The sequence below is a fragment of the Scyliorhinus torazame genome, chromosome 6, assembly GCF_047496885.1.
Source record: "Scyliorhinus torazame isolate Kashiwa2021f chromosome 6, sScyTor2.1, whole genome shotgun sequence".
NCBI lineage: Eukaryota > Metazoa > Chordata > Chondrichthyes > Carcharhiniformes > Scyliorhinidae > Scyliorhinus > Scyliorhinus torazame.
In genome coordinates this window covers 258,209,110-258,228,898 of record NC_092712.1, presented here as the reverse complement: position 1 = coordinate 258,228,898, position 19,789 = coordinate 258,209,110, and the positions used below count along the sequence as shown (strand labels likewise).

Sequence of the window (19,789 nt, the reverse complement as noted above, 5' to 3'; positions counted from 1 at the left end):
AGGGAGGGTGCAGGCGGTTAAGATGGTGGTCCTCCCGAGATTCCTCATTGTGTTTCAGTGCCTCCCGGTGGTGATCATGAAGGCTTTTTTAAAAAGGATTGAAAAGAGCATCATGGGTTTTGTGTGGGCCGGGAAGACCCCGAGAGTGAGGAAGGGATTCTTACAGCGTAGCAGGGATAGGGGGGGGGCTGGCACTACCGAGCCTAAGTGAGTATTATTGGGCCGCTAATATTTCAATGGTGAGTAAGTGGATGGGAGAGGAGGAGGGAGCGGCGTGGAAGAGATTAGAGAGGGCGTCCTGTAGGGGGACTAGCCTACAGGCTATGGTGACAGCCCCATTGCCGTTCTCACCGAGGAACTACACCACAAGCCCGGTGGTGGTGGCTACACTGAAGATTTGGGGACAGTGGAGACGGCATAGGGGAAAGACTGGAGCCTTGGGGGGGTCCCCGATAAGAAACAACCATAGGTTTGCCCCGGGGGGAATGGATGGGGGATATGGAATGTGGCAAAGAGCAGGAATAACGCAACTGAAAGATCTGTTTGTGGATGGGAAGTTTGCGAGTCTGGGAGCGCTGACCGAGAAATATGGGTTGCCCCAAGGGAATGCATTCAGGTATATGCAACTGAGGGCTTTTACGAGGCAACAGGTGAGGGAATTCCCGCAGCTCCCGACACAAGAGGTGCAGGACAGAGTGATCTCAAAGACATGGGTGGGGGATGGTAAGGTGTCAGATATATATAGGGAAATGAGGGACGAAGGGGAGACTATGGTAGATGAACTAAAAGGGAAATGGGAAGAAGAGCTGGGGGAGGAGATCGAGGAGGGGCTGTGGGCAGATGCCCTAAGCAGGGTAAACCCGTCGTCCTCGTGTGCCAGGCTAAGTCTGATTCAGTTTAAGGTATTACACAGGGCGCATATGACTGGAGCACGGCTCAGTAAATTTTTTGGGGTGGAGGATAGGTGTGCGAGGTGCTCGAGAAGCCCAGCGAATCATACCCATATGTTTTGGTCATGCCCGGCACTACAGGGGTTTTGGATGGGGGTGACAAAGGTGCTTTCAAAAGTAGTGGGGGTCCGGGTCGAACCAAGCTGGGGGTTGGCTATATTTGGGGTTGCACAAGAGCCGGGAGTGCAGGAGGCGAGAGAGGCCGATGTTTTGGCCTTTGCGTTCCTAGTAGCCCGGCGCAGGATATTGTTAATGTGGAAAGAAGCCAAGCCCCCGGGGGTGGAGACCTGGATAAATGACATGGCAGGGTTTATAAAGCTAGAGCGGATTAAGTTCGTTCTAAGGGGGTCGGCTCAAGGGTTCACCAGGCGGTGGCAACCATTCGTCGAATACCTCGCAGAAAGATAGATGGAATGGAAAAAAGAAGGCAGCAGCAGCAGCCCAGGATCGAAGATTCTTGTAAACAATCAGCAGAAGTAAAATTAAAGAATGTGAGCTTTAAGGATAGTATACGGGAATTAGGCTCTGCTAAGGCAAAATTGTTAATTGTACAAAACCAACTTTCACATATGAAAGATGAGTTTGCGAATGAAAAATTAGGACTAGATGAATGTCAAGTGTCAAAAAGTATCTAATAAACATCATGAAAAGAGCAATGAAATTCTTGAACTTTGATCCAATCTGAAGATCATGAAAGATGAGATGCGCAATATGGAAGAACAAATCCAGACTTCAAAAGCCGATAATAACAACTCAACTCACCAGAATAGTTGCTGGGCTAAATGAAAGGTTCATAAGCTTGAAAAAGGATTGGAAAATAAGAAAGTTAACAAATGTTTGGCTGAAATTCTGTAACAAGTTTAAGGTTCCATTTTTGAAACATCAATGTAGAACAAGAACATGACAGACCCCACAGAAAAATCTGAGTCCACTCTAGGAATGAATGGAGTAGACATTCCCATCGGAATTAAGTGAACAAGCCCACGCTGTCCAAATAAAGTAGCCGAATTGTTGATAAAGGAAAAGGCAACTTAAAAGAATGCAGAAAGTGAACTCAATAGAGAGAACCAAGTACCAGAAACACAGAGTACTACAATTTCAACGCTTAACCAATAAAGCAAACCAAAGAGGCTGAAACTATGAATCCTCCAAAGGTGACAGAACAAAATCTGGAAGAATCGTAATGCCTTCCGATCATCTGAATTTATAAAGTCAGTAACTTGAGGGGGGTGAATAGATAGCAAGTAAAGAAGATTGTATTGTAAATATATTTGGGTAAAGACTTGGGAAGGTGCAGGATAAGAGTGTTTGACAAAGCAAGGCTTAATGTGGAACTGGAGAACCATGCCATCCATTTGGGTGATTTTAATCTGCATATAGGTTGGGCAAATCAAATTTACATTACTGTAGAGGAGGAATTTCTGGAGTGTGTACTGGATGGATCAATACTTTGAGGAACCAACTAGAGAACAGGCCATCCTAGACTGGTACTGTGTAATGAGAACGGAATCGATGGCAATCTAGTTGTGCAAGACTGCTTGGGGATTGGCGATCATAATATGATAGAATATTTGATCAAAATGGAGAGTGACGTAGTCGATTCTGAGACTAGGATCCTGAATCTTAATAAAGGAAACTATGATGAAACTATGATGAGGCGCGCACTGGCTATGACCGATTGGTAAATGTTACTTAAAGGGATGACTGTGGATAGGCAATGACACACATTCAAGGAATGCATGGAAGAACTGCAACAATTGTTTATTCCTGACATAAAAGTTAAACAGGTAAGCGGGCAGCACGGTGGCCTAGTGGTTAGCACAGCTGCCTCACGGCGCTGAGGTCCCAGGTTCGATCTCGGCTCTGAGTCACTGTCCGTGTGGAGTTTGAACATTCTCCCTGTGTCAGCGTGGGTTTCACCCCCACAACCCAAAAATGTGCAGAATAGGTGGATTGGCCACGCTAACTTGCCCCTTAATTGGAAAAAATAATTAGGTAATCTAAATTTAAAAAAAAGAAAACAAAAAAAAAGTTAAACAGGTAAGGTGGTCAAACCATGCCTTACAAGGGAAATCAGAGATAGTATTTGATCCAAGGAAGAAGCATACAAATTAACCAAGAAAAGGGGCGGCATGTGGCGCAGTGGTTAGCACTGGAACTGTGGCGCCGAGGTCCCAGGTTCAATCCCGGCCCTGGGTCACTGTCCGTGTGGAATTTGCACATTCTCCCCATGTCTGCGTGGATTTCACCCCCACAATCCAAAGATGTGCAAGGTAGGTGGATTGGCCACACTAAATTGCCCCTTAATTGGAATAAAAAATAATTGGGTACTCTAAATATGTGGGGGGAAAAAAAAAATTAACCAAGAAAACAACAGGTCTGAGGATTGGGAGCAGTTTAGAAATCAGTAAATGAGGACCAAGGGATTGATTAAGAAGGGTAAAATAGAGTACAAGAATAAGCTTGCAGGGAACATAAAACTGACTGTAAAAGTTTCTAAAGGTACTTGAAGAGTAATAAATGCTGAAGACAAACGTAGGTCTCATCCAGCCAGGGGAATTTATAATCGGGGACAAAGAAATGGGTGTGCAACTAAATACATACTTTAGTTCTGTCTTCATGAATGAGAACACAAATAAGATACCAGAAATGTTGGGGAATGCAGGCTTTAGAGAGATGGAGGAACTGAAGGACATCAATCCTCGTAGAGAAACAGTGTTGGGGAAATTGATTGGGATTGAAGGTTGATAAATCCCCAGGGCCTGATAATCGATATCCCAGAGTACTTTAGGAAACGGCTCCAGAAATAGTGGATGCATTGGTGGTCATCTTCCAAGGTTCTTTGGACTCTGGAACAGTTAAAGCCTGAGAACACAGACTAACAGATTCAAAAACAGCTTCTTACCCGCTGTTACCAGACTCCTGAATGACCCTCTTCTGGACTTAACTGATGTCTCCAGGCATCTTCTTTACTATTGTAGCACTATACTCTGTATACTTCACCCGATGCCTATGTCTATGTATTTACATTGTATATTTATCGTATGTCCTGTGTTTTTTTTTTCATGCATGGAACGATCTGCCTGAACTGTATGCAGAACAATACTTCTCACTGTATCTCGGTACATGTGACAATAAATCTAAATCTAATTTAAAGTTCCTACAAATTGGAGGGTAGCTAATGTAACCCCACTATTTAAAAAGGAAGGTAGAGAGAAAACAGGGAATTATAGACCAGTCAGCCTGACGTCGGTAGTGGGGAAAATTCTAGAATTCATTATCAAAGGTTTTATAACAGAGCACTTAGAAAGCAATGGCAGGATCAGACAAAGTCAGCGTGGATTTATGAAGGAGAAATCATGCTGACAAAGCCCCACATAAGAGATTAGCATGTAAAATTAAAGCGCATGCGATTAGGGGTAGTGTATTGAGATGGATCAAAAACTGGTTGGCAGACGAGAAACATGACAGGACTTTTTGCAAATGGCAGGCAGTGACTAGTGGGTTACCGCAGGGATCGGTGCTGGGACACCAGCTATTCACAATATATATTAATGATTTAGATGAGGGAACAAAACATAATATCTCCAAATTTGCAGATGACACAAAGTTGTGTGGGAGGGTGAGCTGTGAGGAGGATGCAGAGATCCTTCAGTGTGATTTGGACACATTGAGTGAGTGGGCAAATGAATGGCAGATGCAGTATAATTTGGATAAATGTGAGGTTATCCACAATGGTACCACAAATGGGAAGGCAGACTATTATCTGAATGGCCGTAAATTAGGAGAGGGGAATGTGCAACGAGACCTGGATGTCCTCGTACATTAGTCACTGAAGGTAAGCATGCAGGTGCAGCAGGCAGTAAAGAAGGCAAATGGTATGTTGGCCTTCATTGCGAGAGGATTCGAATACAGGAGCAGGGATGTCTTGCTGCAATTATACAGGGTCTTAGTGAGGCCGTACTTGCAATATTATGTGCAGTTTTGGTCTCCTTATCAAAGAATCATAGAATCCCTACAGTACAGGAGGCCATTTGGCCCATCAAGTCTGCACCGACCCTGAAAGAGCACCCTAACCTCAAACCACTCCCCACAGTATCCTCATAACGTCACCTAACCTGCACATCTTTGGACTGTGGGAGGAAACCGGAGCACCCGTTGGAAACCCACGCAGACACGGAGGGATCTACAAACTCAAAAGTCACCCAAGGTCGATTCCCTGGTCCCTCGCGCAGTGAGGCAGCAGTGCTAACCACTGTGCCACCTTGCTGCCCTGGTCCAATATGAGGAAAGATGGTCTTGAGGGAGTGCAGCGAAGGTTTAGCCGAATGATTCCTTGGACGGCAAGCTGGACGTTTGAGGAGAGATTAAGTCGGTTAGGATTGCATTCGCTGGAGTTCAGAAGAATGAATGGGATCTCACAGAAACTTACAAAATTCTAACAGGGCTGGACAGGGTAGATGCAAGAATGAATTTCCCAATGTTGGGGGTGTGCAGAATTAGGGGTCACAGTATGAGGATACAGGGTAGACCATTTAGGACAGAGATGAGAAATTCCTTCACCCAGAGAGTGGTGAGCCTGTGGAATTCATTACAATTGAAAATAGTTGAGGCCAAAACATTATTGGCCGTATTCTCCATTCCTGAGACTAAGGGCACGATCTTCCGGCCACGTTGTGCTGAAGCAGTTAGATATAGTACTTGGGGCGAAGGGGATCAAAGGATATGGGGGAAATTAGGCTATTGAGTCAGATGATCAGCCATGATTATAATGAATGTTGGAGCAGGCTGGAAGGGCCTAAAGGCCTCATCCTGCTCCTATTTTCTATGTTTCTATGATATGATGTAGAGAGTGACACAATGGTATAGCTTTGTGTGGTAGAGTCTGGAGGGAGCCAGCCTGGAGACAGCATCCATGCAGGGCAATAACTTGGATCTGTCTATTGTTATGGGTTACCAACAAACAGTTTATGTTCAATGATACAGTGCTACAGTGCTTAGCATTGCTACCTCACAGCGCCAGGGACCCGGGTCCAATTCCAACCTTGGGTGACTATGTGGAGGTTACACATTCTCCCTGTGACTGCATGAGTTTCCTCCGGGTGCTCCGGTTTCCTCCAAAGGTTAGGTGGGGTTATGGAATAGGGTGGGGGAGTGGGCCTGGTTGGGGTGCTCTTTCAGAGGGTTGGTGTAGACTCGATGGGCCGAATGGCCTTTTGCACTGTAGGGATTCCATGATTCTATGATACAAGCCTCCAGACCGCATCATGAGACACCAACAACCTTACAATACCAACCAACAATGATCTTTCAGTTATGCCACTGTGTGCAACTACTTACGGCTAAAATAACGTGTAAACCAGGAGCATGGTTAAAAAGCCATTAATGCACACAAACTGTGCCATAGTAGAGAATTGAAACCCATGCACAAATTGCAATACCAGGTGTTGATTTTCAATGGGGGAGATGAAAATAGTGAGGAAACAAAGCAAGCATCAGAAAAGAAGGGTATATATCCCGTGTATTGGCTGATATTTATCCCTCAGAGAACATTACGAAACAGATTAACTGGTCTTTTTCATCTTGCTGCATGTAGATTGGTTGCCCATTTCCTACATTACAACACTTCAAAAATACTTAATTGGCTTTAAAGTGGTCTGGGATAAACAACCTTGTGAAAAGCCCAATATAGATGCAAGTAGTTGCTTTCATGGAATCAGACATTAGAATCATAGAATCCCTATAGTGCAGAAGGAGGCGATTCAGCCATCAAGACTGCACCAACCCTCTGAAAGAGAACCCTACTTAGGCCCACTCTCCTGCCCTATCCCCTTAACCCCACCTAAACCTGAACATCTTTGGACTGTGGGAGGAAACCGGAGCACCTAGAGGAAATTCATGCCGGCACAGGGAGAAAGTACAATCTCCACACAGTCACCTGAGGTCAGAATTGAACCCGGGTACCTGGCACTGTGAGGCAGCAGTGTTAACCACGTTGCCACCGTGCCACCCCCAGATTCCACAGATGTTGCCTGACCTACAGCATATTCCCTGACAGCTCCTCCCCCTCTCCCATCTATCTCCCCTGCCACTTACTTTCTCCAGTCTTGCACAGCCCCACTCCCTGACGCCCTGTCCATTACCCCCTGCCCATGGCCAACTCCCTGTCCCACCTATCTATTGTCCCCAGCCCCTTCCCAGTCTCTGACTCCCTATTTTTCACCTCAGCTCTTGCCCACTCCGTACCCCCTATTTATTGCCCCTCCCCCCCATTGCCCAGTCCCTTCCCACCCTTGACGCCTATCCCCTTGCTTCTCCCCCTATCTATTGTACCCAGCTCTCGCCTACTCCCTGTCCCCCATCTATTGCCCCAGCACCTTTTCACCCCTCACCCCTAATTATTGCCCGCAGGCCCCACTCCCTGCCCCCGATATATTGTCCCAGTCCTTTTCCACCCCTCACCCCTATCAATTGCCCCAATGCCATACCCACTCCCTGCCCCCTGTCTATTGGCCCAGCTCCTTTCCACCCCTCACCCCTATCTATTGCCCCCAGGCCCTTCCCACCCCTCACCCCTATCTAATGTTCCCAGGCCCTTCCCACCCCTCACCCTTATCTATTGCTCCCAGGCCCTTCACACCCCTTACCCCTATCAATTGCCCTGATGCCCTCTCCCTATTGCCCCAGACCCTTCCCACCCCTCAGCACTATCAATTGCTCCCAGGCCCTTCCCACTCCTCAGCCCTATCTATTGCCCCGGCCCGTCCCCACTGCCGGGCACCCCACCCTCCATCTGTTGCTCCCAGCCCCTGTCCCATCCTCGCCCCGCCCCCTAGCCCGTGGCTCCGCCTCCCGGCCGCGTTGGCTGTGCGGCTTCGAGCGGGCAGCCAATGAGGAGCGGCTTGGGTAGCGGTGGCCTGTCAGTGAGCGGAGACAGGTGGACAGACAGACAGGGGGACGGAGGAGCTCGGATGCAGCAGCGGCTGAGCTGGGCTGGGGAGGGGACGGGCGGAGGGAGGTCGGCTGGCAGGCAGACATTGAGTGAGTGAGCGGGCGGCGGGTACATAAGGTGCGGCCGCGCCGGGGGGGTTGGGGGGACGGCACCAGTCGCCGTTCCGGGTTTCCAAGTCTCCTCATCCGGGACTCGGGACCCGATTCGGACCGGCTCAGTCAGGCCCGGCCCGTTAGGCATCTACCCACAACCCAGGCTCCGGGCTCGGCCTTCCCCATCCATCACGCACCCATGGCTGGACTGTCGGCGGCGCACGGAGAGTCGGCCCTCAACATCCAGGAGAAGGAGTTCACCGAGCGCTTCAAGCGCCTCTACCCGGCTGTCAACGAACAGGAGACGCCGCTGCCGAGGTGTTGGAGCCCGAAGGACAAGTACAGCTACATCGGCCTGTCTCAGAACAACCTGCGGGTCCATTACAAAGGTGAGCGGTGGGGCCTGGCACCCAGGGGCGTCCTGACACTGATACCGAGCTGAGCTAAAGGGCAAAGAGGGTGGATGGCAACCTGAGCTCACAGGCGCCGACTGCCAAACAGGCTCCTGGCCCTACATAGCAACAGTTAGCACAGGTAGAGAGGCCACCGAGCCGCAGCAGAGACACCCACACAGGGGCCAGGCCTCGCAACCTCAGCCACACACAGCTGTCTGGCTAAAGGCGAGTGCCAGAACTCACTGCAGGCACCGACCTAGCTACAGGCCTAGACTTGTACAGTCCGGACCTCCAGACTTCCGTACACAATAAGGAAATGGGTGTGGGGGTAATAGAGAAACGGGCCTTGAACACCATACACGTAAATCATATATGGCATGACCTGTTCCGTTTATTTGTACAGTTCAGATACTTCAAATGTGGATGGGTGTAATTGGTAGAAAAAGACCAGATCCTAAACGAGTCTTCCACTGACTTTATTAAAATCCACTGCACATAGTAGAAAATAAGTTTTAATTGCACAAAAGATCAGATGGCCCTAACTGCTAAATGATTGGGGAGTATGAGTGAAACCATTTATAGGTTCTCAATAATAGTTGTTTAAATAAACAAACCTTTAAAGCAAATACATTATGATGAATCAAGTCTGTGGCAAATGAATAATTCTGCAAATGTCAATGACATGAAATGTGAACAAGTGACAATGTGAACAAGCAACAAATCGGATGAAGACTTAAAACTCCAGCCGGAGATGGGGGAGCAAGAGCAGATCAACATTTGACAGTTAATTAAGAATCAGGTGCTGTAATGAGTTGCTGCACAACCTTTCTCATGTTTGGGGCAGAGGATGAGGGCAAGGGAAGAATGATCTAGATTTCAATTCAGTCTGAATAGAATGAATGACTGGTTCATTTGCATCCTGAGTAAGATGAGTTTGAGCAAGTGGCTAGTGTCATCTTTCAGTACAAAACCCACTGAAATTTTATAATCCTACAGTGAAAAATCATAAGGAATGGGAAAATTGAAGAAATAAAGTAAAAGGATAGAGCTATATTCTTTCAGAAGAAGTTCTAAATATTAGTTTCATGGCTGTGTGTGTGTCGCCAAACAGTATAAAAGGCACCAATATCGGCATAAACATGGTAACCAATGTATTACTCTTAATGTATTTACAATATGGGCAGCACGGTAGCATAGTGGTTAGCACAATGGCTTCTTAGTGCCAGGTTCGATTCCCGGTTTGGGTCACTGTCTGTGGAGTCTGCACGTTCTCCCCGTGTCTGCGTGGGTTTCCTCCGGGTGCTCCGCTTTCCTCCCAGAAGTCCCGAAAGACGCGCTGTTAGGTAATTTAGACATTCTGAATTCTCCCTCTGTGTACCCGAACAGGTGCCGGAATGTGGCGACTAGGAGCTTTTCACAGTAACTTCATTGCACTGTTAATGTAAGCCTACTTGTGACAATAAAGATTATGATTATCTTTTCTGTTTTGACCATTTTGGATTTGCATAGATCTGAATGTCCCAGCAATCATGCCGTAGAGAAGAGATTAACTGCCTTGGAACCAAGAGTCATAGAGCTATAGTTTTGGATAATTTTTATTCACTATTTTTAAAGTAGTCCCATTAAAATGTAAACCTGAAGCTGACAGCAGCTCACAAATTTTCTTCAGTGTGCTAAAAATTCACAGCGTTGATTTTTTTTGACCAGGTTCATGATATGTTTTGTGTGCGAATCCTGGGTAACTTTATATGGTACTTCATTTGTTAATGGTTGAATGTTGTAAACTTTATTTCATTTGTGTAGTAAGACTTTTTAGGCAAGGAATCCACTCAAGGATGAATAATTTAATGAAGTTGTTTTCATACTAAATCAAAACACACAATGATTTGGATCCTGTGGGTGTGATTTTCTTTTGGTGGATTATGTATTACGTTTTGTCTGCCATCTTGTCTAATCAAACTTAATATTGCGATGTACTTCATATATTCTGCCGAAACATCAGCTGGTATTCAGATTTTATTTTATCTCTTGTAGTCTTCCCTTCCCCATGTACTCGGATGTCAGGGTAATATTATCTGTGCTTTTCACTTGAGGTATCGATACTCAATGATGTCACTTGAATGCAAAATGTTCCATTCTACAGAATGACACCAAAGCACAACTACAGTTGTTTACCAAGTAAATTATTTAGTGAATAGAGTATTGTATCTGTTGCTTTTCAGAGACCAGTCCACAGTAATCCAAAGTCTTAACATTGTCCTATCTTGGTGTTGTAGGAACCTTATGATCTTATTGAGATTCATTGCTAGGTAATGTCAAGTATTTGTGCATTGCTATAACAGAACGTATTACATTTGAATTCTAAAGATAAACTGGATGTTTCTCAACCCATCACTCTGGTATTGCATCCTAGGTGAATCTACTCATTTACGAGTAGTACCATGGATCTTTTAACCATTGGAATAAGATAGAATCTTGGTTTCATCCAAAATGCAGAACTGGGGCTGGTTTAGCACAGTGGGCTAAATCGCTGGCTTGTAATGCAGAATGCCAGCAGCACGGGTTCAATTCCCGTACCGGCCTCCCCGAACAGGTGCCAAAATGTGGCGACTAGGGGCTTTTCACAGTCACTTCATTGAAGCCGACTTGTGACAATAAGTTATTATTCTTGTATGGCTTTGGTACTGTACTAAAGTGTCCTGGGATGAGGTTTAAATACTTAACTTGCTGACTTGGTTTTGAGGTTCATCAGCCGAAACCAAGTTGATTCCATTGATCCAACATGATGAAGCATTAATTTGGGTAAAACAATATGAAGGGAGGCCCTTTTTCTGTATAAGCTGGCATTGGCAACAAACTGAAAAACTGCAAATGCTGGACATCGGACTATTTTCAGCATTTTCTGTTTCGGGTCAGGTAGCATTTGAGAACTCTGATGAGTTGAAGTTTCATGCATTAGTTAAGTAAAGTTTTTTGGTGGTGCCCTTTCTCTGCACAAGGAGTGGGCATCTGAAATGTTAACTTGCTTGATGCTGCCTGTATTAAATGTTTCTAGCAAGTTGTCTTTTAACTCTGTAAATGGAATTATGTATATTCATTGCAGGTTTTATTGGTAGAGGGAAAAGTGATATCCAGGCAAAGAGTTCGTCCTCCATTAACCACCAAACCAGATTACCAGCTATTTGTTTACTTGCTATTTCTGGAACACCATTTCTCACCGTTAGCCAGTTTGCGTGGTTACCCTTAACCCCTACTCTATTCTGTTTTGGAGTCAGCTTGCTATCCATCTGCTACTTAGCCCTGACTTCACATGTTCTGACCTTAGTCATGAGGTTACTCTTGCGGTATCTTACCAAAGAACTTTTGCAAATCTGAATATATTGCATCTACTACACTGCCCTTGTTGACTCTTGCATTTACTTTTCAAAGAATTCAATAAGGTTGGTCAAGCATGTCCTTCCCATTTGAAATCTGTGCTGACTACTTTTTATATTTTCAGTTGGTAATATTTTTCAGTTAAACCTTTTTGAGGAAAGATTTTCTGATCTTTCCTACCGCAGACATTCAGCTAACTGATCTTAGATAGTTCCTTGCATATGTTGTCTCTCCCTCTTTGAAATATAATAACATTATCTGTCCAAAATTCCGTGGGCATATTGCCTTTTGTAATGAATTTTTATACATGTATGTAATAATGAGTCTGCTATTTCTTAACTTAAAAAAAAAAAGAATGAATGCAATCCAATTGACCAAGGGTTTTTCCTTGCGAAGTTTGATTATTTTATTAATTATCTCCTCACTATCCCTTGCACCATTTTCTATCTTGCATGTCTCTTATCGGTTTTTGTTCTTTTCTAACATCTTATCCACATTTAATCACCCTGGTAAATATTGAGGCAAAGTCACCATTCAGTATTTCTATCAATTTACTGAGTTTTCCCCTTCTGGCTTTACCCTGACTTTTCTTTTGTTTATGTACTTGCAAATCCTATTTTTATATTCCTTGATAATTTAATTTTATATGGCCTCTTTGTTTTCCAAATGTCGTCTTTCCGAATCTATCAGTTCACTTTTACATCTTCTGTTGTTTACATATACTTACTTATACCTTTTTCTTTCGTTCAATTTTACCCAAATCTTTTTATTGATCCATAGTTTAATTATTGGTTACTTTATTTATTTTAACCGAATATGTATTTCTTCTGAACTCTCTTCATTTTCCCCAAGTATTTTCCACTGCTATTCTATCCCTTTGTCATTTTTTCCCCAATACTTTCATCAGATCCATTTTCATCCCTCAAAATCAGTTTCTATTCCTCGTGTATTTCTGTGGTCTTTGTCGCTTTGTCTTTTTGATGTCTTTCTCGATCATTATTTTAAACCTATGTTTTGATCGCTATTGCCTGGGTATGCTCCCACACTTACTTCTCTTATCTGCTCTGGTTCATTTCCATTACTAGATCTAGCAGTGAATCCTGTCTGGTTGGGCCTCTTGCATACTAGGTAAGAAAGGAGTCCTGAAAAAGTGTTTTTGTGTTTGGGATGTGTTTTTTTTCTACTTACAGCATTGTCTGGAGCCATTGAAAAGTTATTGATTACACAGGGTAACCTATTGATAACCTGTGTAATACTTTTGAAATATTACAGTTTATTATTGAGTAATTACTAATATTCTAACATTTTAAAATTTCATGATAAATATATGGTAGCGGAGTTTACCATATGTTTAGCATATTGAGATTTTTTAATATCACCATATTAGTATTATGCATTGGTCTCCTGACAGCAGCATTGTGAGATAACACACAGCAACTCTTGGAATTGCATCAAACACAGTAGTACAGTGGAGCTAGGTGTGAGGGTAGAAGGAGAAAGAAAAGAAAGAGACATTGTTTGGAACATCCATAAAACACTATACAATGAGAATGTATCTTTTTGCACTACTACATATGGAAAGTGAAATTAGCTGCAGTAAAAAACTCTTTTTCCCCCCCCCCCCCCTCCCAAAATCTCTCCTCTTGTACTACATTGCACCTCCATAGCTTTGTTGATGTGATTACATAATCGCAGTATCATAAGATCATTTAACATTTGTTGGCGCTGATATTAAATGAAAATCAAGTTGATTTGTCTCGATTTACTAACAGGTAGTCCATTCCGATGATAAGGTAGTAGTTGGAATGGTGAAACATTTGAAAGTAATTATTAAGACCTAATGGACTCTCATATATTTCATCGTAGCATTTAGCACTGCTTCCAAAGCCGTTGGCAACTAATATAAAGCAAAATACTGCAGATACTAGAATCTGAAGTAAAAATGGAAAATAATGCAAATACTCAGCAGGTCCGGCAACATGGGTGGAGAAAGGAACAGAGTTAATATTTCAGGTTGGGGACCTTACAATAGAACTACAGGTATTAGATTATCGCTTTGTTTTCCAGAATATCGGATATATGCTATATAAGATCATAAGAAATAAGAGCAAGAGTAGCTGTTTGACTTGTCGCATCTTGAAAGATGAACCGCCCTCTGGGAAGAAATTCCTCCTCACCTCTGTCTTAAATAGGAGACCCCTTATTTTTGAAGTGTGCTCCCTAGTTAAGGATTCTCTTGTGAGGGGAATGTTAGTAGTTCCATCATGTTTCATTCTATAGTTGATATTTTTTTGTTTTGTTTTGAATGTATTTTGACCGTTTTGCTGGGGGTTTATTTTCTATTTTCATTTTGTTGCATATGAAAAGGTAAAATCAGCTGTGCAGACCTCCGCAATGTAGATCATTTTGTTTCATCCCAAATTAGGTAGTTTGTTTTATTTTGTTAAAATTAGGATTTCCTCTGCGGTTGTTAAGTTTTGAGAAGTTTTTAGAACCATTAGTCTTTGTCTGCATATTATGTTGAGTACACTGTTTATAAAAAAAAAAAGGCCTATCACAGGTAGTGGTGGAGGGTATTGGCTAGAATAGTTAGGGCTGAGAACAAAATGTAAGTAGAGTACACTAAGAACTGAATGTATGGTTCTTGGCATTATAGCCTGTTTCCATATCAATTGCTAATTCTCTTCTTTAGCAACCATAAACTAAAAGAAGAATTTTCCTCGCTCTGTGACTCTGCAGGCAAAGACATTGCCAAAAAATATTACCTCCTGCCACATTGCTGTCACATTAGGACTGCTGCCTCAGAGCGCCAGGGACCTGGGTTCAGTTCTGGCCTTGGGTCACTGTCTATGTGAGTTTCCTCCGGCAGTCCAACGTTATGCAGGTTAGTGGATTGGCCATGTTAAATTATCCCTTGTTCAAAGATATATAGGTTATGTGAGGTTACGGGAATGGAGTGGGCCTAGATGGGTGCTCTTTTGTAGGATCAGTGCAGCCTTAATGGGCCTATTGGCCTCCTTCTGCAATGTAGGGATTCTATGATTGGGAATGAAAATCATTCCATTTTGCATGGGGTACTAGAATACATACTAGGTGTGGTATGGAATAAGTTTACTTTTAAAGACATTTCTATTTCCAGTTCTGGTGGATCCGCTGCTTTTGTCATCTGGGTGACCCAAGTCTCTTTACCCCTTACCTCTGCAAACTCTGTAGGCCCAGGATCTCCCTATCCCTTTTCCTTGGGCAGTTATTTTGACTCCTCCCTCAGTACTATAAGTGTTCCTCTCTAAACTTGTCTTAATTTTCTCACTAAAATTGGCACTGTAATGTTTTGATATGAATACAAATCAGCCATTTGGGATGAGAGGCAAGACCTGTCAGGTCTACAGAAATTAGCTTTTGAAGTGCTTTGGGTTTTATGTCCCATTATTGAGTGTCGTGGTATTTTCTGTTCACAATTTTGAGATTAATGCATTCCTGTTAGTGCCCAAATATTGATTATTGAAGACGCTTTCTCTTCAAATAATTATCCAATTCCCTTTGGAAAACCACAGTTGAATTCTGGCCTCCGACACATCCTTAAGCAGAGTATTCAAAATCTTTATCTCACATTGTGTGAGAAAGGGAAAAAAGGTTTATCTCTGGTTCTTTAGCAAATCACTTTAAACTGATGCCCTCTAGTTCCTGGTGCTTTTACTAATGGGAATAGTTTCTCTCTGCCCAGACCCCTTGAACACCTCAATCAGATGTGTTCTCAACCTTCTCTAAGGCGATCAGTCCCAGCTTTGCCAAACTGTCTATGTAACGGAAGACTCTCATCGCCAGAACCATTCTTAAATTATTTTCTGCTCCCTCTCCAATGCTTTCACATCCTTCCTTTTTTAAAAAAAAAAATATATTTATTAAAGTTTTTTACCAACACAATTTTCCCCCCTTACAAACAATAACTCCCCCCCGGTAACAAAATAACACGAAAACGCACTGAGCAAGATATATACATGGCAAAATGGTATATTTACATAGCTTTATACACTGGCTCTCTCCCGCACGTGCCAGTTTCCCCCACCCTTCATGTTATCTCCTGCTCCTCCATCCACCCAAGCAATCCCCCCAGGGTTGCTGCTGCTGACGACCGAACTCCCTCACGCTCCGCGAGATAGTCTAGGAACAGTTGCCTCCGCCTGTAGAACACTGCGCAGACCCCCTTAAGGCAAACTTAATCCTCTCCAGCTTTATGAACCCAGCCATGTCGTTTATCCAGGCCTCCACGCTAGGCGGCTTCACCTCCTTCCACATTAGCAAGATCCTTCGCCGGGCTACTAGGGACGCAAAGGCCAGAATGCCGGCCTCTTTCGCCTCCTGCACTCCCGGCTCGTCCACTACTCCAAATATTGCTAGCCCCCAGCTTGGCTTGACCCGGACTTTCACCACCTGAGATATTGCTCCCGCCACTCCTCTCCAGAACCCCTCCAGTGCCTGGCATGACCAAAACATATGGACATGGTTCGCCGGACTCCCTGAACATCTTCTGCATCTGTCCTCTACTCAAAGAACCTACTCAACCTCGCCCCCGTCAAGTGCGCTCTGTGAACCACCTTAAATTGTATCAGGCTGAGCCTGGCACATTAGGAGGAGGAATTAACCCTACCCAGGGCATCAGCCCACAAACCTTCCTCGATCTCCTCCCCCAGCTCCTCCTCCCATTTACCCTTCAACTCTTCTGCTAGCGCTTCCCCCTCTTTCATCCCTTGGTGTATTGGTGAAACCTTGCCCTCCCCGACCCATACACCCGAGATCACCCTGTCTTGAATTTCTTGTGCCGGGAGCAACGGGAATTCCCTGACCAGTCGCCTCACAAAAGCCCTCACCTGCATATATCTAAATGCATTTCCCGGGGGTAGCTCAAACTTCTCCTCCCGTGCCCCTAGGCTCGCAAATGTCCCGTCAATGAACAGGTCCCCCATTCTAATCCCCGCCCGATGCCAGCCCTGGAACCCTCCGTCCATCTTCCCCGGGACAAACCGGTGGTTACCCCTGATCGGGGACCACACAGAGGCCCCCACTGCACCCCTGTGCCGTCTTCACTGGCCCCAGATCCTTAGCGTTGCCGCCACCACCGGGCTCGTGGTATATTTTGACGGCGAGAACGGCAGCGGTGCCGTCACCAACGCCCCCAAGCTCGTTCCTTTACAGGACGCCATCTCCATCCTCTTCCATGCCGCCCCCTCTCCCTCCATAACCCACTTGCGGATCATCGCCACATTTGCTGCCCAGTAGTAGCTCCCTAGGTTTGGTAACGCCAACCCTCCTCAGTCCCTGCTGCGTTCCAGGAGCCCCCTCCTTACCCTCGGGGTCTTATTCGCCCACACAAACCCCATAATACTCCTACCTACTCTCTTGAAAAAGCCCTTGGTGATCGCGATGGGAAGGCACTGAAACACAAACAAAAACCTCGGAAGGACCACCATTTTGACCGACTGCACTCTACCCGCCAGCGAGAGCGGTAACATGTCCCATCTTTTGAAGTCCTCCTCCATTTGGTCCACCAACCTCGTCAGATTCAGTTTATGTAGGGCCCCCTAACTCCTGGTTATCTGGATCCCCAGATACCGAAAGCTCCCCACCGCCCTCCTCAGCGGTAGGTCCCCTATCCCTCTTTCTTGGTCCCCTGCCTGTAATACAAAGAGCTCACTCTTCCCTACATTGAGCTTATAGCCCGATGACTCCCCAAACTCCCTAAGAGTCTGCATGACCTCCACCATCCCCTCCATTGGGTCCGCCACGTACAGCAACAGGTCATCCGCGTATAGCGACACCCGATGCTCTTCTCCCCCTCGGACCACCCCCCTCCATTTATTAGACTCCCTCAGTGATATGGCCAAGGGTTCGATCGCCAATGCAAACAACAGGGGGGACAGGGGGCATCCCTTGCCTCGTTCCTCGGTACAGCCGAAAGTACTCCGACCTCCGCCGGTTTGTCACTACACTCGCCACCGGGGCTCTGTAAAGGAGCTTAACCCAGCTGATAAACCCTCCCCCGAACCCAAACCTACGCAACACCTCCCAGAGGTACTCCCACTCTACTCGGTCAAAGGCCTTTTCCGCGTCCATAGCTGCCACTATCTCCGCCTTTCCCTCTTCCGATGGCATCATTATCACGTTTAAGAGCCGCCGCACATTAGTGTTTAATGGCCTGCCCTTTACGAATCCCGTCTGGTCCTCATGAATCACCCCCGGGACACAATCCTCAATCCTCATGGCCAGCACTTTTGCCAATAACTTAGCGTCCACATTGAGGAGCGAGATCGGCCTGTACGATCCACATTGCAGTGGGTCCTTGTCTCGCTTTAGAATCAAGGAAATTGTCGCCTCCGACATTGTCGGGGGCAGGGCCCCCTCCTCTCTTGCCTCGTTAAAGGTCCTCGCTAGTAGCGGGGCCAACAGATCTACGTACTTTCTGTAGAACTCCACCGGGAACCCGTCCGGCCCCGGGACCTTCCCCGCCTGCATACTCCCCAAACCCTTGCTCAGCCCCCCCCCCCCCCCCCCCCCCCCCGGCCCGGGGGCTGGGATCTGTACAGCTCTTCATAGAAGGCCTTGAATATCTTGTTTATTTTCGTTACACTCCGAACCGTGGCTCCCCTTCCATCTTTTATTTCCCTCGCTGCCGTCCTCTTACGGAGCTGGTGTGCCAGCATCTGACTAGCCTTTTCCCCGTACTCGTAGGTCGCCCCCTGGGCCTTCCTCCACTGTGCCTCCGCCTTCCCCGTAGTCAACAGCTCAAACTCCGTCTGGAGCCATCGTCTTTCCCCAAGTAATCTTTCCTCCGGGGCCTCTGCGTATCTCCTGTCCACTCTCAAAATCTCCCCCACTAACCTCTCCCTTTCCATGCCCTCTGTCCTCTCCCTATGAGCTCTGATGGAGATTAGCTCTCCCCTGATCACCACCTTCAACGCCTCCCATACCACCCCCACTCGCACCTCCCCGTTGTCGTTGTCTTCCAAGTACCTTTCGATACATCCCCTCACCTTCCCACACACCACCTCATCTGCCAGCAGTCCCACATTCAGCCGCCACAGCGGGCGTTGGTCCCTCTCCTCTCCCAGCCCCATTTCCACCCAGTGCGGGGCGTGGTCCGAAACGGCTATGGCCGAATACTCCGTCCCCTCCACCCTCGGGATGAGCGCCCTGCCCAGAACAAAGAAATCTATCCGTGAGTAGGCTTTGTGCACGTGGGAGAAGAAAGAAAATTCCCTGGCCTGCGGTCTTGCAAACCACCATGGGTGGCCCCCCCCCCCCCCCCCCCCCCCCCAAAAAAAACATCTGATCCATAAATCCCCTAAGCACCTTGGCTGCCGCCGGCCTCTTTCCCGTCCTTGATCTGGAGCGGTCCAGTGCTGGGTCCAGCACTGTATTGAAGTCCCCACCCATTATCAGGCCTCCTACCTCCAGGTCCGGAATGCGCCCCAACATGCGCTTCATGAATCCAGCATCATCCCAGTTCGGGGCGTATACATTTACCAACACCACCCACGCCCCTTGCAGCCTACCACTCACCATCACATATGTCCCTCCATTATCCACTACGATAGTCTTGGCCTCAAATGACACATGCTTTCCCACCAAAATTGCCACCCCTCTATTTTTCGCGTCCAGTCCCAAGTGAAATACCTGTCCTACCCATCCCTTTCTTAACTTGACCTGGTCCGCCACCTTCAGGTGTGTCTCTTGGAGCATCGCCATGTCTGCCCTCAGTCCCTTCAAGTGCGCGAACACTCGAGCCCTCTTCACCGGCCCATTCAGGCCCCTCGTGCCGCGTTATCAGCCTGATTGGAGGGGCTTTCACCCCCCCCCGCCGACTAGCCATCTCCTTTTCTGGGCCAGTCCCGTGTCCGCGTCTCCCTCGCCCTCCAGTCCCCCAGGCGGGGGACCTCCATCCCGACCACCTCTTCTGTGTCCCATTCCCTTTCGGCCAGTGCAGCAGCAACCCCGCCCCCTCTGGCGCAGCTCCTGTCGCGGCCTAGT

At 46.3% G+C, this 19,789-nt stretch overlaps 1 protein-coding gene across 1 annotated transcript in view; it reads left to right on the top strand.

The window, feature by feature from the left end:
* The first annotated feature begins 7,952 nt into the window (after positions 1–7,952).
* ranbp9 (RAN binding protein 9) overlaps positions 7,953–19,789 on the top strand; it is a 176,763-nt gene continuing 164,926 nt past the window's right edge. The window contains exon 1 of the mRNA XM_072509589.1: positions 7,953–8,383. Within this exon, the coding sequence (XP_072365690.1) occupies positions 8,194–8,383 (190 nt within the window). The 5' untranslated portion in view covers positions 7,953–8,193. The remainder of the gene's footprint in view (positions 8,384–19,789) is intronic.